General features: G+C 44.1%; 1 protein-coding gene across 1 annotated transcript; it reads right to left on the reverse strand.

The window, feature by feature from the left end:
• Positions 1–4,858: 4,858 nt before the first annotated feature.
• On the reverse strand, positions 4,859–19,808 carry KLHL15 (kelch like family member 15). The gene is made up of 3 exons (XM_075333393.1): positions 19,615–19,808; positions 11,481–12,192; positions 4,859–6,906 (listed from the first exon to the last, which is right to left on the reverse strand). Exons 2-3 carry the CDS (start codon positions 12,183–12,185, stop codon positions 5,797–5,799), a joined length of 1,815 nt encoding a protein of 604 aa, XP_075189508.1. The 5' UTR covers positions 12,186–12,192; positions 19,615–19,808; the 3' UTR covers positions 4,859–5,796.
• Between the last annotated feature and the right edge of the window lie 1,024 nt (positions 19,809–20,832).

Here is a 20,832-nt window from a genome sequence, read left to right on the forward strand (position 1 = left end):
ATCATTTACAAGAAAAAAAAAACAAAAAACAAAAAGAAAACCACACGTTTGGCTCCGGTCACCTCCCACTAAAAGACCCCATAAACATTCCATCTGCATTCAAGTTTCAAATAAGATTGAATATACAAAAACAAAAAAAAAAAAATAATTAAAAAATATATATGAAAAGCTCATTCACAGTTATAATGACAAGACAGGTGTACCCTATTTTGTGATATTTCACTTACCAGTAAAAGGACATTGAAATCTGCAATAAGTAGAACAAGTTTAAATTAATTAAAATAACATTTAAAGAGCACTTCTCAATTAATAAACAAAAACAGATCGGTATTACCTTAAATGCACAGCAGATCGTGGGGATCTAGGTCAAGAGACACCTACCATTGTTAAAAAAAAAAAAAAAAAAAAAAAAAAAAAAAAAGGAAGATGCTCTGCACCATTGTGCACAGAGCGCTGTACAAGCTCAAAAGAACGTCTGTGAGCCCATACTCCACGAAGTACAGGCTCACACAAGCTTCCGTCTGATGAGCTGCACATTTCATCAGAGCAGCTTTGTGTCGGATTCTGGGCCCTGTAAAAATTCTCAGCGTGTTCTCCCTTCACCCTAATGCCAGGCCTGCATACCAGCCTGTCTCCTGCTCAGTTCTTGTGGACTCCTGGAATTAAGAGACCTTTGGTCACATGACTGAAGCCACCAAAGGTCCTTATTCCTAACTTCAAAATACAAGCTGTTCTCCCCCCCCCCCCCCCATGCCAGCCTTGACTAAGTAGTGCTTCATTTTCAAGCATACACCGAAAATCCTGCAAAATAATGGATAGGGCTTATTTTCAGGATAGGTCTTTTCGGGGAATCATAGCAGGTACTATTTAATGAAAATTGTTTGCGATTTTTTTTTTTTTTTTTCAAAAAAAATGAAAGGAAATTTAAAAGTAGGGTCTAAAACCTTACCAGGACTGCCACTGATCAGCTTTGCTCCGAACTCAGTATCCTATCAGTGTAGTATACTTATGTAGAATTCTAGCAGTACAAAATATCTGTACGGGCTAAATTTGTAGATTAAAGATCTAACGTTTCAAAAACAGCAGAGGTCTTATTAGACTTACATGGGCAAAATATATAAAAGATCATCAAAAGTGAACAATCAATATGTATATGTAATGAACAGGACACAACATTCCCTTGTCTCTACATAAAAAAAAATAAACAATTAGGCCATGTGCCCACGGGAGCTTTTTGCCGCGGAAAACCTGCGGATTTATCTGGATTTTCCAGATAAATCCACAGGTTCTAGCATGTACAGGCACTCCCCATGTTACCCTATGGGACATGGGGAGTGTGTGTCCACGCTGCGGAAAGTGCGGCTGCGGAATCTCCTGCGCAGATCCCTCAGCCGCACCTAACTGCATGTCAATTATTCATGCGGATTCACTTGCGGAGATCCCGGCCCTCCGCTATGGAGATAGAGGCCGGGACGTCCGCAGGTAAATCGTGTGAATCTCCGCATGTTTCCCGCAGCTATTCCGCTGGAAACTCGCAGCTAAAAATAGCTGTGGCTGCCGGCGGGCAGCTGCGGGAAACATGCGGCCGTACCTGCGAATATATCCGCAGGTACGAGCGTCCCGTGGGCACATGGCCTTAAAATCCTGACATGTTGGGGATAGGCAAAAGGTCAGAGCATGCACACAACACTCCCCGATGGAAGTCAAATGTGTCACCATCCAGACAAAAGTTTCCCAAGTCCATATAATGCAATAAATAAAATCTGTTAAAAGAACAGGAATTCACATACTGAAATCTTAATTAGAAAAAAAAAACGAAACTTAGGTGTTAATTCATAATGAAAATCTAGGCAATCTATTCACTTGAAATGTTATTTTGACCAGAAATTAAATAAAAAAGGAAAAAGTATTAGACTAACTTTGGGCTGTACTTTACAAATGCTGGTAAGTGTCATTAGTCAACCACTTTATATCCGCATTATAAAGGGCATCCTTAGCTGATTAGCAAGGGTCACCTCACACTAAACCCATAGTTTTGATCTGGAGGACTCTTGATGGCTTGTCTTCTAATGCTTAGTGATGTGTAAGAAAAAAAAAAAATAAAATTTGTGATTTGTTTTCCAAGAAAATCAGCAGAGTGCTGACCGTAGAGCTAAGCTTTAATCCAGGATGCAACTCAAGACCAGCAGCACATCAAATAAAAGGTAACACATTACCAAAGTTACCCCATAGACCATATTTATGGATAAATGTAATACGAAGCATAAAGTACAGTATGATGGAGAGATCTAAACTGTACCAAGTATTAGGATATTCATGTAATTGTACGTAAAGCCAGAAATCGTAAGACATCACTATGGGAACCCCAATATGAAAAGTTAAAGTGAACTTCATAAGTGATCCATGTTTTAGGCCATGTTCACAGTTTTATGGGCAATTAAACAAAAAGTTTTAAAAGCAGAAATCGCTTCAGGAAATGCTCTATTTTGGAGCAAGTTTTTCTTTTCCTGAAGCCATTTTGAACTGGATTTGAAGTGATTCGTAGATTAGTTTTTCCTGCAGTGTTGTTTGGAACCTTTTGGTTGAGCAGTGTCTAGCTTGGAGGTTTTAATCAGTAACTATTTCAAAGAAGAGGGTTTTTTTTTTCCTCCACGCTTACCCAGTATTTTTGAAAACCTCTTTAGGAGAAACCATGACATCTTGGGAGCCATGCTTCTCAGATGACTTGTCCCCGACACCTTCGCTCCTCTAAACTAACGAGTCTTCCCACCGCTTAGTCAGCTAAGATGCATAGTCCCCCTCTAAGTACACTAAAAACATAAAATAATGCAGCCACTGTGCGATTCATCCTGCCCATAGATCGGGCAGTCTGAATCAACTGTCAGGTTCACTTTAAAATTCCTATAATTTTAAGTTTAAAAACCTCATTCAGACTGGAGAATTGTACTGGTGGTTAACTGACAAGCCCTTGGTTATACTGAATGTGATTTACATCACTATAGATCTTTAGTGTGGCTTAATTGATCCAAAGGGAGTCAACACATCAGGGTCTTTTCACATTAAGTGCTGGCAAAGTGCATCCAGTTAAAAAAGAAATAAAAACTAACGTATGGTGTAGGGTTGTCATTTTATAACAGAAGCCTAAATTATGACAGATGGCATCCATTTAACTTATAATTCCAGGTACACCATATTTTAAATTTATAGGGATTGTCTGGGCTTAAGGCCCAGTCACAATAAACAACTTACCAGCGATCCCAACAACGATACAACCTGATAGGGATCGCTGGTAAGTTGCTAGGAGGTCGCTGGTGAGATGTCACACTAAGCGACGCTCCAGCGATCCCACCAGCAACCTGACCTGGCAGGGATCGCTGGAGCGTCGCTACACGGGTTGCTGGTGAGCTGTCAAACAGGCAGATCTCACCAGCAACCAGTGACCAGCTCCCAGCCAGCAGCGCCGCGTGGAAGCGATGCTGCGCTTGGTAACTAAGGTAAATATCGGGTAACCAACCCGATATTTACCTTGGTTACCAGCGCACACCGCTTAGCGCTGGCTCCCTGCACACCTAGCCAGAGTACACATCGGGTTAATTACCCGATGTGTAGTCTGCTACGTGTGCAGGCAGCAGGAGCCGGCTTCTGCAGACGCTGGTAACCACGGTAGACATCGGGTAACCAAGAAGCCCTTACCTTGGTTACCCGATATTTACCTTCGTTACCAGCATCCGCCGCTCTCACGCCAGTGCCGGCTCCCTGTTCCCTGCACTCCTAGCCACAGTACACATCGGGTAATTAACCTGATGTGTACTGTGGCTAGGAGTGCAGGGAACAGGGAGCCGGCACTGGCAGTGTGAGAGCGGCGGACGCTGGTAACGAAGGTAAATATCGGGTTACCAAGGTAAGGGCTTCTTGGTTACCCGATGTTTACCGTGGTTACCAGCGTCCGCAGAAGCCTGCACATTCAGTTGTTGCTCTGTCGCTGTCACACACAGCGATGTGTGCTTCACAGCGGGAGAGCAACAACTAAAAAAATTGTCCAGGACATTCAGCAACAACCAACGACCTCACAGCAGGGGCCAGGTTGTTGCTGGATGTCACACACAGCGACATCACTAGCAACATCGCTGCTACGTCACAAAGGTTGTTCCTTAGCAGCGATGTTGCTTAGTGTGACGTGGCTTTTAGAGTACAAGCAGACTTGTGAAATCTCACAGCGCATCAACCGTTCGTTGTGAGGATTCTCTGGTGTCGGGAGAGGTAATCGTGTGACCTCAAGTATGTAATTTGCATACATGCAGTCACGTGCCAACAAGACGTGCATGGTCTCGCTCAATGCAAGTGAACTGAGAGATGCTGGAAACCGCTAGTTGGAATGTGCCCGGAAGTACGCAAAACATATTGGCAGTTACATGACCGCCTGCTCCTGGCGTTAGCACTGCGTTCTGTGAGGATTCACAAATATGCAGTCACAGAGTTCCTGTAAATTTATACCCCAAGGCCTGGCAACCCTCTAAGCAGGTTTTTAATTTTTCTTGGTATCTGGCTCAAATCTATCAAATCTTTATTACAGTCATGTGCAATTTTTAAGCTATAGATTTTCTGCATCTAATGAAATTCTACGAAACAAATCAGCACATAAAATGCAGTGTACAAATTAGAGAAATGGATATGTTCTGGATGTAAAACACGCACCGTCAGGACAGTTTATGCGGTGTAAAACTAAGACACAGGGAATGAGATTTCTATAAAACCCATTCACTTTGCTGGAACTGTAAGATGCGGAGTTTTCTTTTTTTGTGGGCAAAATAACGTATTGTGGGAACGTAACGTTAAACATAAGCACAACATACTATTAAAAATTATTAGAATTTCTTCAATGATCTGGACTGCTATCTCCCCCAAGCAATGATATGTAAAACTGTAAAAAGATGTGGGCAGGAGAATACATTTCATAATTATCCAGTAATAAATACCTGTATGTTAGATAGTACCAGTAGTATGTAGATTTTGCTTAAATAAAGTCAACCTATATTTTAGATTTTTATGAACCTGTTAATTTTAAAAGCCTTCTCAATACTAACGGTATGAAGGATAGAAGGATATTACAGAAGGTACAGTATATTCTAACTTTAAAAAAACAACTCAAATGTTTAAGAAATCATTAACTTAAGTCATTTCAGCAATAATACATTTATTAGCTAAAAGTTTTCCCTTTTGTTTTGAGGGTTCTGCAAACCTCATCAATAGTTGTGCTTTGTGCACCCTCAATTACAGCTGCCATGGTTTTTGGGTAATCAAGTGTATGGACCAGATGAAGTGGCCGCATATTTCAATACTATGACAAATGCTGCAGCTATAAAGAATATCAGAGGTAGCGAGAGGCCTGAGTCATGCAGATATTTGAACGTTGATAGTTGTATAGGAAAATTTTTAGCACGTATTCAATTCTAATGATACGCCTTAACTGAATATATAGGATCTCTTCTTTGCATGCCACATGGCAGATTCAATGCTAAAAAACAAAAAAAAATTAAAGAAGTTTTCAAGTAAGGTCATAGAGAAACAAAAAACAAAAAAATATTTGATAAAATTTACTCACACTAATTATGAAATTTTGCAAGATTCAGGCCAGAACCATTTGCAGTTTCGGACATTATTTTGCTCCCTGTTTCACTGAAAGCAATTAATATAGAGCTTACACAAAGAATAGAAAGGGAAAAGGGCAGAGTTGCTCAAGACATAAAAAAAAAACAAATCAAAACAAAAAGACCTAACAGGAAGTTCATATTACTGTTAAGTGCATCGTTTTACGTGCTCTAAAACATATTCTGGAAAATGGAGACTGCATACTTGTAAGCCGTCCAGCTTGCAAGGCATTCTGGGGTATTCATCCTCCTTCCACTTGTTTTCTTCTGGGTCAAAAGTAAGGATAGAGTCGCTGTAATGACCATTATAACAGAGTCCGCCAAGCACCATGATCTGTTTATCCAGCACAGCTACTCCATGCCCACTCCTGCCAATGGGCATAGATGCCAGAATAGTCCATTGATCAGCGTCAGGGTCATAAACCTCGGTAGAGGGACAGCCCTGCGATTCAAAAGATGCTCTTAAAATAACACATACGCCCCCAAAGACATAGAGTTTGCTATTGTAAGATATCATCTTGTGAAAACATCTGGCGTAGTTCATTTTGCACTTGTTTTCCCAGCAGTTCATGTGGACCTGCGTTCGACGAGTCCTCTGTTCGACCGTTCCTTCTTTACTTGGGTCGAAAACACAAACTTGCTTGGATGTTGAAGAGGATGTAATCCCACCAGTGATAAACAGCTTACTGTTGAGAACAGTGCCCTCATGGCCATACTTATTTACGGGATAAGGATCTACAAATTCCCATTTGTTTTCTATAATATCGTAGCGCTCTGTTGAATAAAAGGTTTCATCTCTCGTCCTTCCGGCGACTGCATAAATATATCGCCCAATAACACCCACCGCAAACTCAGACCGAGGTACAGACATATCAGACATTCGCACCCAATTGTTTTGACGTGGATCATATCTGAAGACTTTTGATGAAGCGTGAAATTCTCCATCTGGACCTAGTTCTTCTCCTCCAAGTAGGAAGACGAAGTTGTTGACAATCGCCAGGCAATCAGGTCGTAGAGGTACCAGAGGTCCTTCAAGTTCCCACCAAACGCGTGGCTTGTGCAAAAGGAGGATTTTACTATTTACCATGCTATGTCCAATCATTCCTCGGAACACCGCTGTATGGGGTTTTGCTGACCGGATGTGATTGGACTTCATCTCCATTAATGGTTGCTCACTTACGTTGTGAAAGTAGTTTAGTGCCTGCTCAACCTCATGTCTCAACTGACGGGAATATCTGTAAAACTCTGAGGTTTTCACCTGAAAGAAAAAAAACACAAGATGTTCTGTGTAAGAGATTACCCTTATAAGATGTGGCATTTACATTACATTCATGCCAGAAATGAAATTAGCCTTACTTTGTTCAGATGAGGAGGGAGGGGGTGCACAATAGTAAATCACCAATCCCACGACATAGAAAAGGGCAGAGCTTATTTTCTTACCCCCTTATAATCCTACTAAAATCATGGAGTCACAATCTTAAATGCTATCTACCGTAACTTACTAAAAGCTATAAACACTTAGGCCATGTTCACACATCAGTATTTGGTCAGTATTTTACCTCAGTTTTTGTAACCCAACATACCAAAAGGAAAAAATCAGATGAAAAGTATAATAGAAACACCAGCACCACTTCTGTGATCTGAGGAAAAATAACCTCACCAAATACTCAACGTGTGCACGAGGCCTTAAGAGAAATGTCCTGAGTCACGTAATAAGCATGGACGTGCATAAAAACATACATAAACCGTGCATAGATATCCATACATTCATGTACAAGACAGGAGTAGAGAAACACCTGCACTGCAATATTAATATATTATAGTATATTACCTCAGCATCTGGTAAGAATGTTTAGAATTATACATATATAAAACGTTATAATCAAGAACACAAAATAAAACCAAAAATATAAGTAATCAAAGACACGGTGACAAACATGACAGACTGTCTGCACGACAGATCTGGGAGTCCTCTGAAAGAGCGCATCCAGTGTCAAGCCAAGTTCACACTTTGTATATTGTTGTAGAGCGTTCCCCCGCAATGTTCAGTGGTCCCATCGGGGCTTACAAATGAATCCCTCCGCAAAGCAGGATTTGGACACGTGCTGATGGGGGCGTTAACTAGAATGGTGCAAAAGGAGTTACAGTGTGCTCTGTCGTGAACCATTGTTTGGGAGACACGCCTACTGGACACTCAAGACGCATCTACTACTTTTGGGTGTCCACCTCCAATAGGTGCATACACCTGAAAATGGTGCAAGAGAGAACACTGTGACTCAGTCTGCACCATTATAATCAATGGGCCTGTCAACCCTTGTCCGAATCCCACTTTGCGGGGTGCTTCATATGTAAGTCACAAAGGGATTACTAAACGTGGGGAAGAACGCACTGTGAAATGGCCCTTAAAAGGGGATGGCCACTATTTTTTTTTTTATTTGATACAGAAGAGCTATCCCCCAGGAAAGGCTATCAATGTCTGACCCCAGCTGATCAGCCGTCACTGGCCAAAAGTCGTTGGATGCTACTGGAACACAGCAGCTCCGTCGTTACACTAGTGGCCATAGCAGAGTGCTGCAGATCCACCCCTTATCCACTATTGTAATGATGGAGATGCTGCATTCCGGCAGCCTCCAAGAACCTCCATCCGCCAACGGTAACGGCTGATCGGCAGAAGTGCTGGATATTACACCCTCACTGATCAAAACGTAGTGGCCAACCCCTTTAGGGGAGAACTACTACTTAAAACAGCATTGAAAAAGGTAAAAAGACAAACTACCACATAAAGACTAGATTGAAGCATCAACCGCCCTGGCTTTATAGTAAACCTCTTTTTTCATCTGTTTATAATCTATGGCTATTGGAATGTTTGCAGACATTCACTTATATTAAGAGTCTACTTATTCTTTACACAAATGTAAATACTTTTTTCATACAAGACAATACAGAGGGGGACATAACATCTCAAAATGGACGGTTGCATTTAAGCCCCTACCTCTAGAATCATACTTACCAGACAGATTTAAAGAGGACCAGTCACCAAGTCAGGAGTGACCAGTTTCTGCTCTTATATTTTGCCTTTTTTAAAAAAAAAAAAAAAAAAAAAAATTCGCCATGTTTCCAGAGATTCATAGCTTTTAACTTATTGCTAGGCTAGTTTTTATAGGCTTTATCCAGGGGCATTTTGTTAGACTGCTCTGCTTTATTAACTTGTGAGCAATGCCCCTTTGGCAAACCCTATAAAAATGACCACGTAAGATGCCCCATTTCTGGAACTGTATTGGTGGACTTAAAAGACGGAATACTTATGGGAGCTGAGGGCATATCATAAAAACAAAAACTGCTCACTTTTGACAGGTCCTCTTTAAAGGGAACCTGTCAGAAGCTTTACGGGCACCAAATTGCATTGCAGTACAGAGTAGAAAAGAAAAGTATAACCATGCCTTCCTTTCTACAAATATATATTGCATCACTGAGAAAATATACCTCAAATCTTTCTGTAAATGCGTGTAAGTGCACCAAGGGTGGACCAATTACTGGCAACTACATCAATACTCCAAATAACTCCTTGTCTGAACGCTCATGCTTGATTGACATCTTTGGTGGCGCGGACTGAGCACATTTGAAGTTGTCGCTTAACAACCCAACCAGAAATGTAATTAGTTTATTGACCCTTAGGAACCCCACAGGTTCCCTTTTATGTAGTCCTGGCTTCCTTCTTTCAATGAATGATAACCCTGCAGCACTGAATGTATATGACTGACTAGCTCTGTATACTTGGAACCAATCTGTTTAAAAAGAACCAACCATCAGGATTTCATATATAAAATAAAGCCAGTGCTATACTGGAGCTAGGATGCTGAATTAAGCATAGCTTTTCTTCTGAGATTGGATGTTTTATTTCAGAAATATGTGTAAATAAAGTTCCAGTAATGCACTGCTATTTGATTGACAGGTGCAACAGGAAGAGAATATGTAGTTTGGGTCTTGCTATCTATTCCCACCCTTGTCTGGCCTTCCTCCCAGTGTCGCCATCATAGAAATTAATTCCAATGAAGACAGACAGGGGTGGGAATAGATTGAAAATCCGGACCCACATATTCCCATCCTGTTGCACCTGTCAATTACCAGTGCATTGCAGGAACTTTACTTGCAGATATTTCTGAAATAAAATATCTAATCTCTGAACAAAAGGTATGCTTACATTCAGCATCGGCTTTAGTTTATATATGACACTCCTGCTGGTTGGTTCCCTTTAATATTTGATTTAGTAGATAAATAGTGAGGCAGCTGGGAAATTTTGGGGGGCAGAAATTAGCAGTGAACATGACCAATGGAAACCAATCATAAGCCTCTCCCTTTGCATATGATACATGACCAAAATAAATTGAACACTTCTAAAATTGGTGGGTTGGCCACACATATTGGCAAAATCGTCAACGTCCATAGATAAATAGATGAGTGTTATCTGAGAGCTCTATAGGCCCCTTTACACACAGACTTTCTAGCGATCCCACCAGCGATCTCAACCTGGCCGGGATCTCTGAAGTCTAACAGTCGCTGGTGAGCTGTCAAACAGGCCGATCTGGCCAACGACGCAGCAGCGATACGGACCTGCAGAACGACCTCGCTGGAAAGGGAACGCTAGCACGCCTATGGGCTGGGTCGCTAACGATGTCGTTGTAACGGTGAAAACACACCAATACATGCTGCACAGCGGGGAACAAAGGACCAAAGAATGGTCCTGAACGGCTTGTAGCGATCAGCGACCTCACAGCGGAGGCCAGGTCGCTGATGCGTGTCACACACTGCAATGTCACTGGGGAGGTCGCTATTACATCACAAAACCGGTGACGTTACAGCGATATCGCTAGCGATGTTGCAGTGTGTAAAAGGGGCCTTAAGACTTGACAAAGCACCCCGATAGGATGCTACCATGACAAAGGTTCACTTCATAAAATCCCTGCACAGCTGGAGTAGATAAAATATTGGCAGGGCTGTATTTTGAAGTGGTCTATGGAAGTCCCTCAGTTCTGCACACATACATTATAGAAAATGCAGAAGAACTTGCCCAAAATGCACATATCTCAAAACTAAACTCCAAGTATCTCTTGGAATCTATTGTAATGCTAACCATATGTCCAACTGGATACATGTTCCAGTAGTCAATATCCAAAATCTTGTAGAAAGTCTATGAAAGCAGATGAAGCTACAGCAAAAAGGGGACAAAGTCCTTTTCATCAAGTGTTTTGGAATGAGATGTCCAACAAGTGATGGTCAGGTGTCCACATACTTTGGATGGCGGTCATCCTCCCATGACTACATTAATGTGATAGGACATATGCCCATGTTCTCAGCACATATTCATAGGCTACATTGTAATTTTGTATCATGGTGGCTAATCCAGTGACTGCTGTACATAAATCATGACTAAAAATAAACAGGTCAAGGGCTTAGAACTGAAACAGAAAACAAAAAATAAAACAAAAAAAAAACAAGAAAAAAAAAAAAAGAAAACATGCTTGTAAATGCAAGACAAAATAAAAGGGTAAGTACTGATAAACAGGTTAAGAAGGACCACGATAATATACTTTCTACACATATACGTCATTTTTATTTGTTGTAAATATTTAACAAATAATATTGAAAAATTATAAAAATTAAAATCAAACAATATACAGAAACAAGTAAAAGGTAGGGTAATCCTTCCTAGCCATCTCCATTGCAAAAGGTTTCTAGTTTTTTACCCCCCAACCCTAATTATATCTTACCTATTGATGTGGTGGTGCCCTAGCTAAGTGAAGAATCTTGTCTAGTGCTTTCAAGCTCACTAACCTTCTCATAGACATGGGATGGAGTCATCAAACAAAACCTGATGTTCTGAATGATGGTGTCTGTGTGTCTCCAGCGTCTCCTATCATGGCGCAACCAAGCCTGAACAGCTTCATACAGCTCAATCTCGGGGAACCGACTCAGACGGTCATTGTCCAGGTAGGTCTTGAGCTTTTCAAAGCTAAGGTAAGAGAGAAAGTCAGGTCTAGCCATTAGGGGAACAAAGTTTTCCAGTAGAAACGTGTCAAGCTTCTCCCTGACACCTTCAACGTCCACACTGAAGTCATCCAGGAGCCTCATAATCTCTGCACAGTTTTCCAGACAAATCTTAGCCATGAGGAACGAACAGCAAAATTTGACAACTTCAGTCAATTGCACATACATAGCCGCCTGCAGGATTTCATGGACGGTGGCCATACTAAGATCTATGTTACCATAGTACATAAACTGGAGCACGTGGCTGAAGCCTGTAGCGGTCAATCCCTTAAGGTAGATCTTGTTCTGATCACGTTCTCTCATGTCGGCCGTGAACATGATGCGGAAGTAGTCACTCTGAGTGGCCAGCAGGGCTTTGTGTGCTTGAAACTGGTGATCTTCTATCACAAGGGTGACATCAACCAGCAGGCCTTCCTCATACAGTGCCCTGAACCCCGCAGTGACACTGCTGTCATGGATTGAAGAAGAGTACCCTTCCACGTCCCCGGCCATGAATCACCTGAGAAATACATTAAAACATCTTTTGATTATTCATGTCAGCAAGACAAAAGCATTTAGTATCCCAGTAAAAAAAAAAAAAATAATGTATGCAATAACTGGCAGTGTTCGAAACCTATAAACCGTGATGCTTCAGAGTTTGTGAACCCTTCAGAATTTTATTTGACGGAACTATGAGCTCCAAATTTGATCAGAAGATCCTGAAGAAAGATATCAGGACATCTGTTCATGAGTCAATTCTCAAGAGATCATGCAGCAAGACAACGACCCAAAGCACATAAGTCATTCTACAAAAGAATGGTTAAAGAAGAAAGTTTAACTTTAGCAAAGTCCTGACCTTAATTGTAGAGAAATGTTGTACAAGGACCTGAAGTGAGCAGATTATCGAGAAAACTCACCAACATAAGCAGTGAGGCTGATTTACATGGAGTAATGGGATAAAATTCCTCCAAGTGGATACTGAAAGCAAAGGTTCCCATACTTTTACCTCTCGCAGACTGGTGATATTGGATAATTTTTCTCAATTAAAAAAAATATATTTTAATATTTTGGATACATTTGGTTCTCCATCAACTTTTAGGACGTGTAAACATATATTTTACTTGTAGGGGGTTATAAACTATCAAGTAACACGGTAGGAACATTTCAAGTGTATAAAGAGTGAAAGGGATCCAGTCACCAGGATTTTCCCTTATGAGCTGCGGTCATCATCAGTCAGCCCTTATATACAGCATTCCAAAATACTGTACACAAGAGCCCCGGCCACTCTGTATAACACAGACCTTTTCTTATACTCACATGTGGGGCAATCAGGTCCGATGGGCGTCACTGGTCTCGGTCCAGAGCCTCTCTTTCATCCATCGCTTTCTTCCTTCATATCTTGCTGTGGATGACGCATCCTGCATCATCCACACAGAGGCCTCCACTGCGCTTCTGCGCACTTTGATGTGCCCTGCTGAGGGCAAAGTACTGTAATGCACAGGCACGAGAAAAGGTCAAAGAGCGCCTGCGCACTACAATAACTTGATCTGCCCCCAGCAGGGCAGATAACAGTGCGCTTGCGCAGGAGTACAATGGAGGCCTCTGTGTAGATGACGTAGGATGCATCATCACAGAGCTGGGAAGGAGGATGGCGACTACACAGGATGCAGGACCTGCTGGACCCGAGCCCAGCAACACCCATCGGACCAAACCACCCGCCAGGCGAGTATAATAAATGTCTTTTTTTACGTTATACATATCAGCCTGGGCTCTTATATACAGTATTCTAGAATTCCGTACATAAGAAATTACTGGTGGTGACTGCAGTTTACAAGGGACAAATCTGGTGACCTGTTTCCTTTAAAAGGCATGTACAGAAAAGCAGCGGTATCCAGCAATAAAAGTGCATATCGTTTGCAGTGCCCAGGGAATTATGCTTAAAGGGAATCTGTCAGGTCCCTTATTCCCTCAAACCCAGCAGCATTCATGGCTGTATGCTCAAATTCCCTCCCTAACCAGCCCTGTATAACGCGATTTACAAATGTCAATGTTTAAAATAAAACAAACAAACAAATGTCGCTGTCCCTCTGTTAATTAGGCCTGTGACTAGTCGCAGGGGTGTTCGTTCCCCAGACCAGTCGGCCTATTCCCATGTTATCACACCACATGTGGGGTGATAATTTCCAGGAGTCGGCATCTGCTGAACCTACAGTCACGGTACTGTGCCCTGTGCCCAACGGAAGTCTAGAAGCTTACACCCGGCTTCAAAGGCACACTGACATGGCTGAAATGATTTGTGAGCAAGTGTAAGATTTCCAGAGACGTGATAACATGGAAAAAAGGACGACTAGTCACAGGAACTAACACCCCATAGACTAGTCTCAGGCCTAAAAGGTTAAAAGTTTTTTTTTTGTTTTTTTTTTAAACATTCATATTAGTGAATAGCATTATACAGGGCTGGGTAGGGAGGGAATTTGGACATACAGGTATGAATGCTTCTGGGTTGGAGAGTATAGGGGACCTGACAGGTTCTCTTTGAAGGGAATCTGAGGCGCTTCATACTGTATGATGGCAGCACCAGGCTTGTTTTTCTATGAAAAGATCCAGTGTTATAGATAGAAAAAACCCTTGAAGAGCTGGACAGGGATGGTCTCTCCAGTCTCTGGCCAGGCTATGGTTCATGCTGCCTGTAGTTTGAGCAGCATGAATTGACCGACAGGCTCCCTTTTAGGCTAGACGGCGAATCTGGCCATTTGACGACACTTCTCTGACAAGTTTAATTACCCCTCCCAAAAAAAACCCTGAATTAATGATCTGGCTGTGGTTTGCGGTCACACAACTATTTTACTATTTAAAACCATCCCATAAGGATAAATCCTCTCTGTCTGTAAGATTCTTTTTCCCTGAGGAAGGAGGCAGATGAGCCTCAGAAACGCGTAGGAATGATCTAAATAAAGAGAATATTTTGACTTATACATGCTCGTGGTTTTTAGCGCGGCAATAAACCCGTTTTCTCCAGTCCTTCATATTTAAAACCATCCCAGGCAGGGGATGAGCAAGTCACGTGATTGACATTGTAACCGATAATTGCATTGTCACGAGCGACTTGAAACCAAAAATCAAGGTCTATATTTTTGGCAACAGTTATGTCACATGCCGCATGGTGACCAGAATGACATTAGTTAGGCTGCTTTCACACATCCATTTTTTTGCTGTGCGGCACAACCCGGCTCTTTGCAAAAAAAAACGCAACAGTTTTTTTTTTTGCCGCCGGTTGCAATTTTTCCGCATAGACTTTCATTAGTGCTGGATTGTGCCGCATGGCCTTGCGTTCGGTCCAGTTTTTGCCGGATGCGGCATATTTAGCCCATGCGGTGGCCGGATGGAACGTTGCATGGCACATTTTTTGTCCGGCAAAAAAAAAAACGCATCCAGCTGATGCGGCACTTTTTCCAATGCATGCCTATGGATGCCGGATGCGGAGCAATGTGGCAAAAACCGCATCCGGCTTCTTGCACTGCGCATGCTCAGTAGAATGCCGCAACTGGCAAAAACCGGACGGGCCGCATGTAAAAACTTATGCAAAGGATGCGGTTTTTTCGCCGCATAGGTTTTAGAGCCGGATTTAGCCGCACTAAAACCGGATGTGTGAAAGCAGCCTTAGATGCCATCTTTATAACAAGCTGCCAAAGACGTAGCCCATGCTTTAGATACTTTCCTATTTTGTTCGCACAGGGAACATGATGCAACCTCTGACAACTGTGTCATCTCAGCCCCGTGTCCGCACTATAATTGTGTATTGTATTAGATATTTATCACGAGGCATAATAAGCCTGGAGATCGGAAATCAATGACTGCTTCACACTGGACCGAAGACCAAACCTGAGTGTATGGACTCCCTTATTGCAAAGCACTGTAGCACAGTGTTTCTCAACTCCAGTCCTCAAGAGCCACCAACAGATCATGTTTTCAGGTTTTCCTCAATCAGGTTTTCAGGATTTCCTTAATGTTGCACAGGTGATGGAATTATTCCCTGTCTAACATTGAGGAAAACCTGAAAACATGATCTGTTGGTGGGTCCTGAGGACTGGAGTTGAGAAACACTGCTGTAGCATCACAAGATCACTCTGCTACATTGCAGCACAACTGGCAAGAATCCCAAACCTCCTGGACTTCAGTGGCCATGATCAGAGATGAACAAAAAGTCAAACCACCCTGGCCCAGCTTCCCGTACGGTCCTCAGAGGTCAGACGGACCTGGGCAGTAATCACGTCTGTGCCAGTAATCCTTTGGCATCCCGGGCACCTCTGTCATTGTATTGTCTTAGTAACTGATGCTTTCCTCGGAGATGTGGGATCTTCTTGTAACAGCTCATTTATAACTTAGGGCTGTGATAATAGAGCGTAGCACATAACTGGACCCCACTGTATACAGAAAAGTAAGTGGTAATATTCAGGGCATTCCATAATATTGATGCAGTGGGTTTCCCTCTGCTGGGATCGCCCCAATTTCAGAAGAGAGTGCTGCAGCTGTCATTAGGTTGGGTCTGTATATATCAGTTGTTTCCAGCCTGTCTTCGGAGGGGTTCACAGGTCCAGTAATCATCCGTTAGAACAGAGACAGAAACAGTGTGTGCAAACAACTTTTTTTCTCTGTTTTTAAAATAATGGATTTTAGCTGGATCCAATTTTTCAACCTTGGAGTCTATGGAAAACAGATCCGGTAATTAGCCATCTGTTTTTCTTTCATTTGAAAAGGATCCAATTTCTTTTTTACTGGATCAATTGCAAATGGAAGATAAAGAGCGATCCATTAAAGGATCTGTTTCCATAGACTTCAATGTTAAAGAAAAAAACCCAAAAAACAACAGATTCAATTATTTAAAAACAGAATAAGAAAAAAGTAATATTTGCCCAATTTTTTTTTGCCAATGGATTGCTGCTGGATCCGTTCTAAGGCTTTGTGAACGTATTCACAAAAAAGCAGCTGAAAAAATGCGTATTTTTTAATCGCGTTTGCGTATTTATTTTTTTTAACGTCAAGGTCATTGTGTGGGTTCCTACGCTGATGTTACAGCCTGGACCCATCTCTCACTGCCTGATGCAGAGCCCGCGCCAGCCAGTTTAACCCCCTGAATGCTGCAATCAATGCAATCAAACATTTAGGAGGCAAGGAGAGGAATTGATCACTTCTCCCTGACGATCGGGTCCCTGTAATGCAATCACAGGGACCCGATCGCTGCAATGGCAACCCTGGATCATCAGCATTACGATCCCGGGTTACTGAGCTAGGATTGCCTCACAGACCACGCTGTATGCATGGTGTGTGAGGCAAAGTGCTGTGATATAAACTGTAGTGACCGAGCTCTGCAGTGGATTATAGAAACGTACAAAAATAGGCTGAACAGATTGACATGCTGCTTTGTCTTTCAGCAACAAAATCTGCAAGGTTTAAAAAAAAAAAAAAAAAAAAAAAAAAAAAAAAAAAAAACAGCAGTGTGCACAGCAAGTCAGGATTCTCATAGATGGGATGATAGGATGCGTTTTTCCTTGCAGTATTGATTAAAATCTGCAAGGAAAAACGCATGAAGAATGCAACGTGCGCACATAGCCTAAAGGATGATTACCGGACACAAGCTCAGCCTAAGGCCAGTTTCAGACGTCCGTGTTTCAGGTACATGTGACATCCGTTTTTAACACTGATGCCACACGTACTCATGTTATTATTTGCTGTTACTCACACGTCTGTGTTCTCACACAGACCGTGTGACCCCTCGTGGCTCCGCACACACACATGCAGACATGTCCGTTTTGTTATCCGGCAGCACGGGTGTCACGCGGAACGCACAATGATGTGATCCGTGTGACAAGTAGCAGAGAGAACACGGATCTATGAAATAAAAAGATTTTCAATATTCACCTGAATGCAGTGCTGTTTTCTCCGGCTCTGCTGCCTCCAGCTTCTGACCACCGCTCATTATATTCATTCATTGATAATTCACTGCAGTGAGGAGCTGGAAGCCGGAGCATCCTGGACACAGCGCTGGGACAGGTGAGTATTCAGCAAGCAGTGTGTGTGCAGTGACGTCCAGGAGGTCATCAAATTTCCCAATGAACTCTGATGAACTCGTAAAGTCAGCATCCTGACAACTGCTGCAGCGCAGGTGTCATCAGGATGTCATCAGAGTTTATTGGGAACTCAAATGACCTCCTGGACGTCACCACACACACACTGCTGGATACTCATCTGTCCTCAGCGCTGCTCCGGCTTCCAGCTCCTCAGTGCAGTGAATAATCAATGAATATAATGAGCAGCGGCCAGAAGCAGGAGGCAGCAGAGCCGAAAAAACAGCGCTGGATACAGGTGAATATAGAAAGTCTATTTTTTTCAAAGACCCGTGTTTTTTCCAGTACGTGTAACACATATGCAAACACAGTTGTCACACGTGTGACATGTATGACACACGCATGACCAAAAACATTCATGTGGCTTGTACCAGATTAAACACGGACGTCTGAAACCGGCCTTATACCAAGGCTGGCCGAAAATGATGACAAAGCTGTGTGCCACTGCAATGTACATGGCTGCACAGAAAAGCGCTGCATGCAATGTTTTTATTATTATCCTGCTTCAGGAGCAGTTCGGCACAACAAAATCTAACGTGCTGGATGAGATCAGTACAGAAACCACAGAAACATGAGAGAAGTGGGGAAAAAACAAAAGGCTTCGTACCCATATATCCAACCAGCCATTAACAGTGGGGGTTATCCCATTACAGAACGGCTACACTTGGAACCCCACAGTTGATTTTGCTATAAGGAAGCACATTATACGGCAGTCATTCAGATAAATCAGTGGTGGTCTGAGGTCAGACCCTCAGCAATATCAGGTTACAGCAGCACGGTTGGTATACACCTCTCCACACACCCTGACTTACGAGCTGTGCGTTGATGGAGCTGAGCCCACAGTATATACCGGCAAATGCAGACTGTGTTAAACAGCCAACGTTTAGATTGATCCATTGCCCAGATCAAAAAGAAAACAAACATAGTTGGTCTTATCACAGCCACAAAAATGATCAAATGATCAAAATACAACATTAAACCACCCTGAAAAAACCCCAGCCCCCCAGAAAACAATGGTGAAATTTATGGTTTATAAAAGGGGGAGGGGGAGGAAACACTGCGCCATACTTAGGGGGGGGGTAAAGGGAGCGCGGCGCCACACTGGAGGGGAGCGCGGCGCCACACTGGAGGGGAGCGCGGCGCCACACTGGAGGGGAGCGCGGCGCCACACTGGAGGGGAGCGCGGCGCCACACTGGAGGGGAGCGCGGCGCCACACTGGAGGGGAGCGCGGCGCCACACTGGAGGGGAGCGCGGCGCCACACTGGAGGGGAGCGCGGCGCCACACTGGAGGGGAGCGCGGCGCCACACTGGAGGGGAGCGCGGCAAGGGAGCGTGGTGCCATACTGAGGGGGGAGGGGGGGGAACGCGGCGCCACACTGGAGGGGAGCGCGGCGCCCCCCTCCACTGGAGGGGAGCGCGGCGCCACACTGGAGGGGAGCGCGGCGCCACACTGGAGGGGAGCGCGGCGCCACACTGGAGGGGAGCGCGGCGCCACACTGGAGGGGAGCGCGGCGCCACACTGGAGGGGAGCGCGGCAAGGGAGCGTGGTGCCATACTGAGGGGGGAGGGGGGGGGGAACACGGCGCCACACTGGAGGGGGGGTGGTAAGGGAGCGCGCAGCACCACACTGGAGGGGCATGGTGCCACACTGGAGGGCCACGGTGTCACACTGGAGGGGCATGGTGTCACACTGAGGTACACAATGCCACAGCACTACAGGTTTCCTGCCTGTGACTTGTTTGTGAAAGGCATCACGTGGGAGGAGCCTTCTTCCATATATGGTGAAGCCGGTGCATTCAGCGCACACAATACTCACCTAGCAGCCCGTCCACTGAGGGGATGCGTCCTGCACAGCCCAGCCGTGGCTGTAACATCCGGCCCTTATCTTCCACACTCCGTGCCCGCCTCACAGACACATGCTCACCGCATCCCGGCCGCGCCCGTCCGCCTGCCAGCTCTGCTCTCTACCCAGACAGCAGCACCTTACTACCTGCGGCGTCCAGGCCAAGAAGCAGCTCCGGAAGTAGTGTCATACCACTGCATATTCGCATTGGTGGATTTTCAACCTGGGCTTCTCTGATTGGCTGATGTATTTTTGTCTCGTTCGCCCTTTCCGTCGGGATAGACTTTACCTTAGTAAATATGGCGGAAGACACTCCTCGATTCCGATTGGTGGAGGTGCAGGGCGGGGCGTATCGCGCATCAGTGTGGTCGCCGCTGGTGTGGGGGCGGGTCTGTGGGTCGTGTATACAGTACAGTAAGGTCGGTGGGGGAGGGGGGATATTTGTTGTATTAGAGCTATATCCATTATCTCGAACGTCCTGTGATAGGTTTATGGCTCCGGCCACATCACTCTGTAGTGACAGCTTCACCCGGTACCTGCACGCCTAGTGTCAGTGTAGATGCTAGACTGTATGCGCTCCTTCCAGGTATGACGTAATTTCTGTCACGTGACAGGGGCGTGTTCGAAATGCCCCCCTAATTTCCAGAATAAGTTGTTTTTTTTTAAAGTCCACGTGGTCATGGAATTGTTTATAATAGAAGAGGGGTCTCTCCAGGCGGAGGCGGCAGGGAGCATAAAGTGGACGGATGGAAACATCGCCACGCCCACCAACCCCGACGGTGACGCCCACTAGCCTGGACACAGCCCATACATTCTAGGCTGAACAGTAGTGCCACCCACAGTTCTCCATAATGGCATGTGTACCTCCCAACTTTGGTCGAACAGAAAGAGGGACAAATTATGTGGTGTACTTAGCACTAGTAGATTTTAACAAGCCACACCCATTTGTCATTTCTTTCTACCCTGGCAGAAAGAGTTGTCAGAGGGGCGGTGGCAGTGAGGGACGATCAGCAGATGCCCAAGACTGCATGGCGTAGACCCAAATAGAGGACTGTCCAAAAGAGGCGTACCCCAGGGGGGCAGGTGGGACATTTGCCTCTGGCGCAGCTGGCATGGGGGCGCTGTTTGGCTAAATGATGCAGCAGTCCTCAGTGTCTCTCAGGCAGCTGCATTTTGCTGCCCACCTTTAGT

This window comes from Anomaloglossus baeobatrachus, chromosome 2 (genome assembly GCF_048569485.1).
Source record: "Anomaloglossus baeobatrachus isolate aAnoBae1 chromosome 2, aAnoBae1.hap1, whole genome shotgun sequence".
In the NCBI taxonomy this organism is placed as follows: Eukaryota; Metazoa; Chordata; class Amphibia; order Anura; family Aromobatidae; genus Anomaloglossus; species Anomaloglossus baeobatrachus.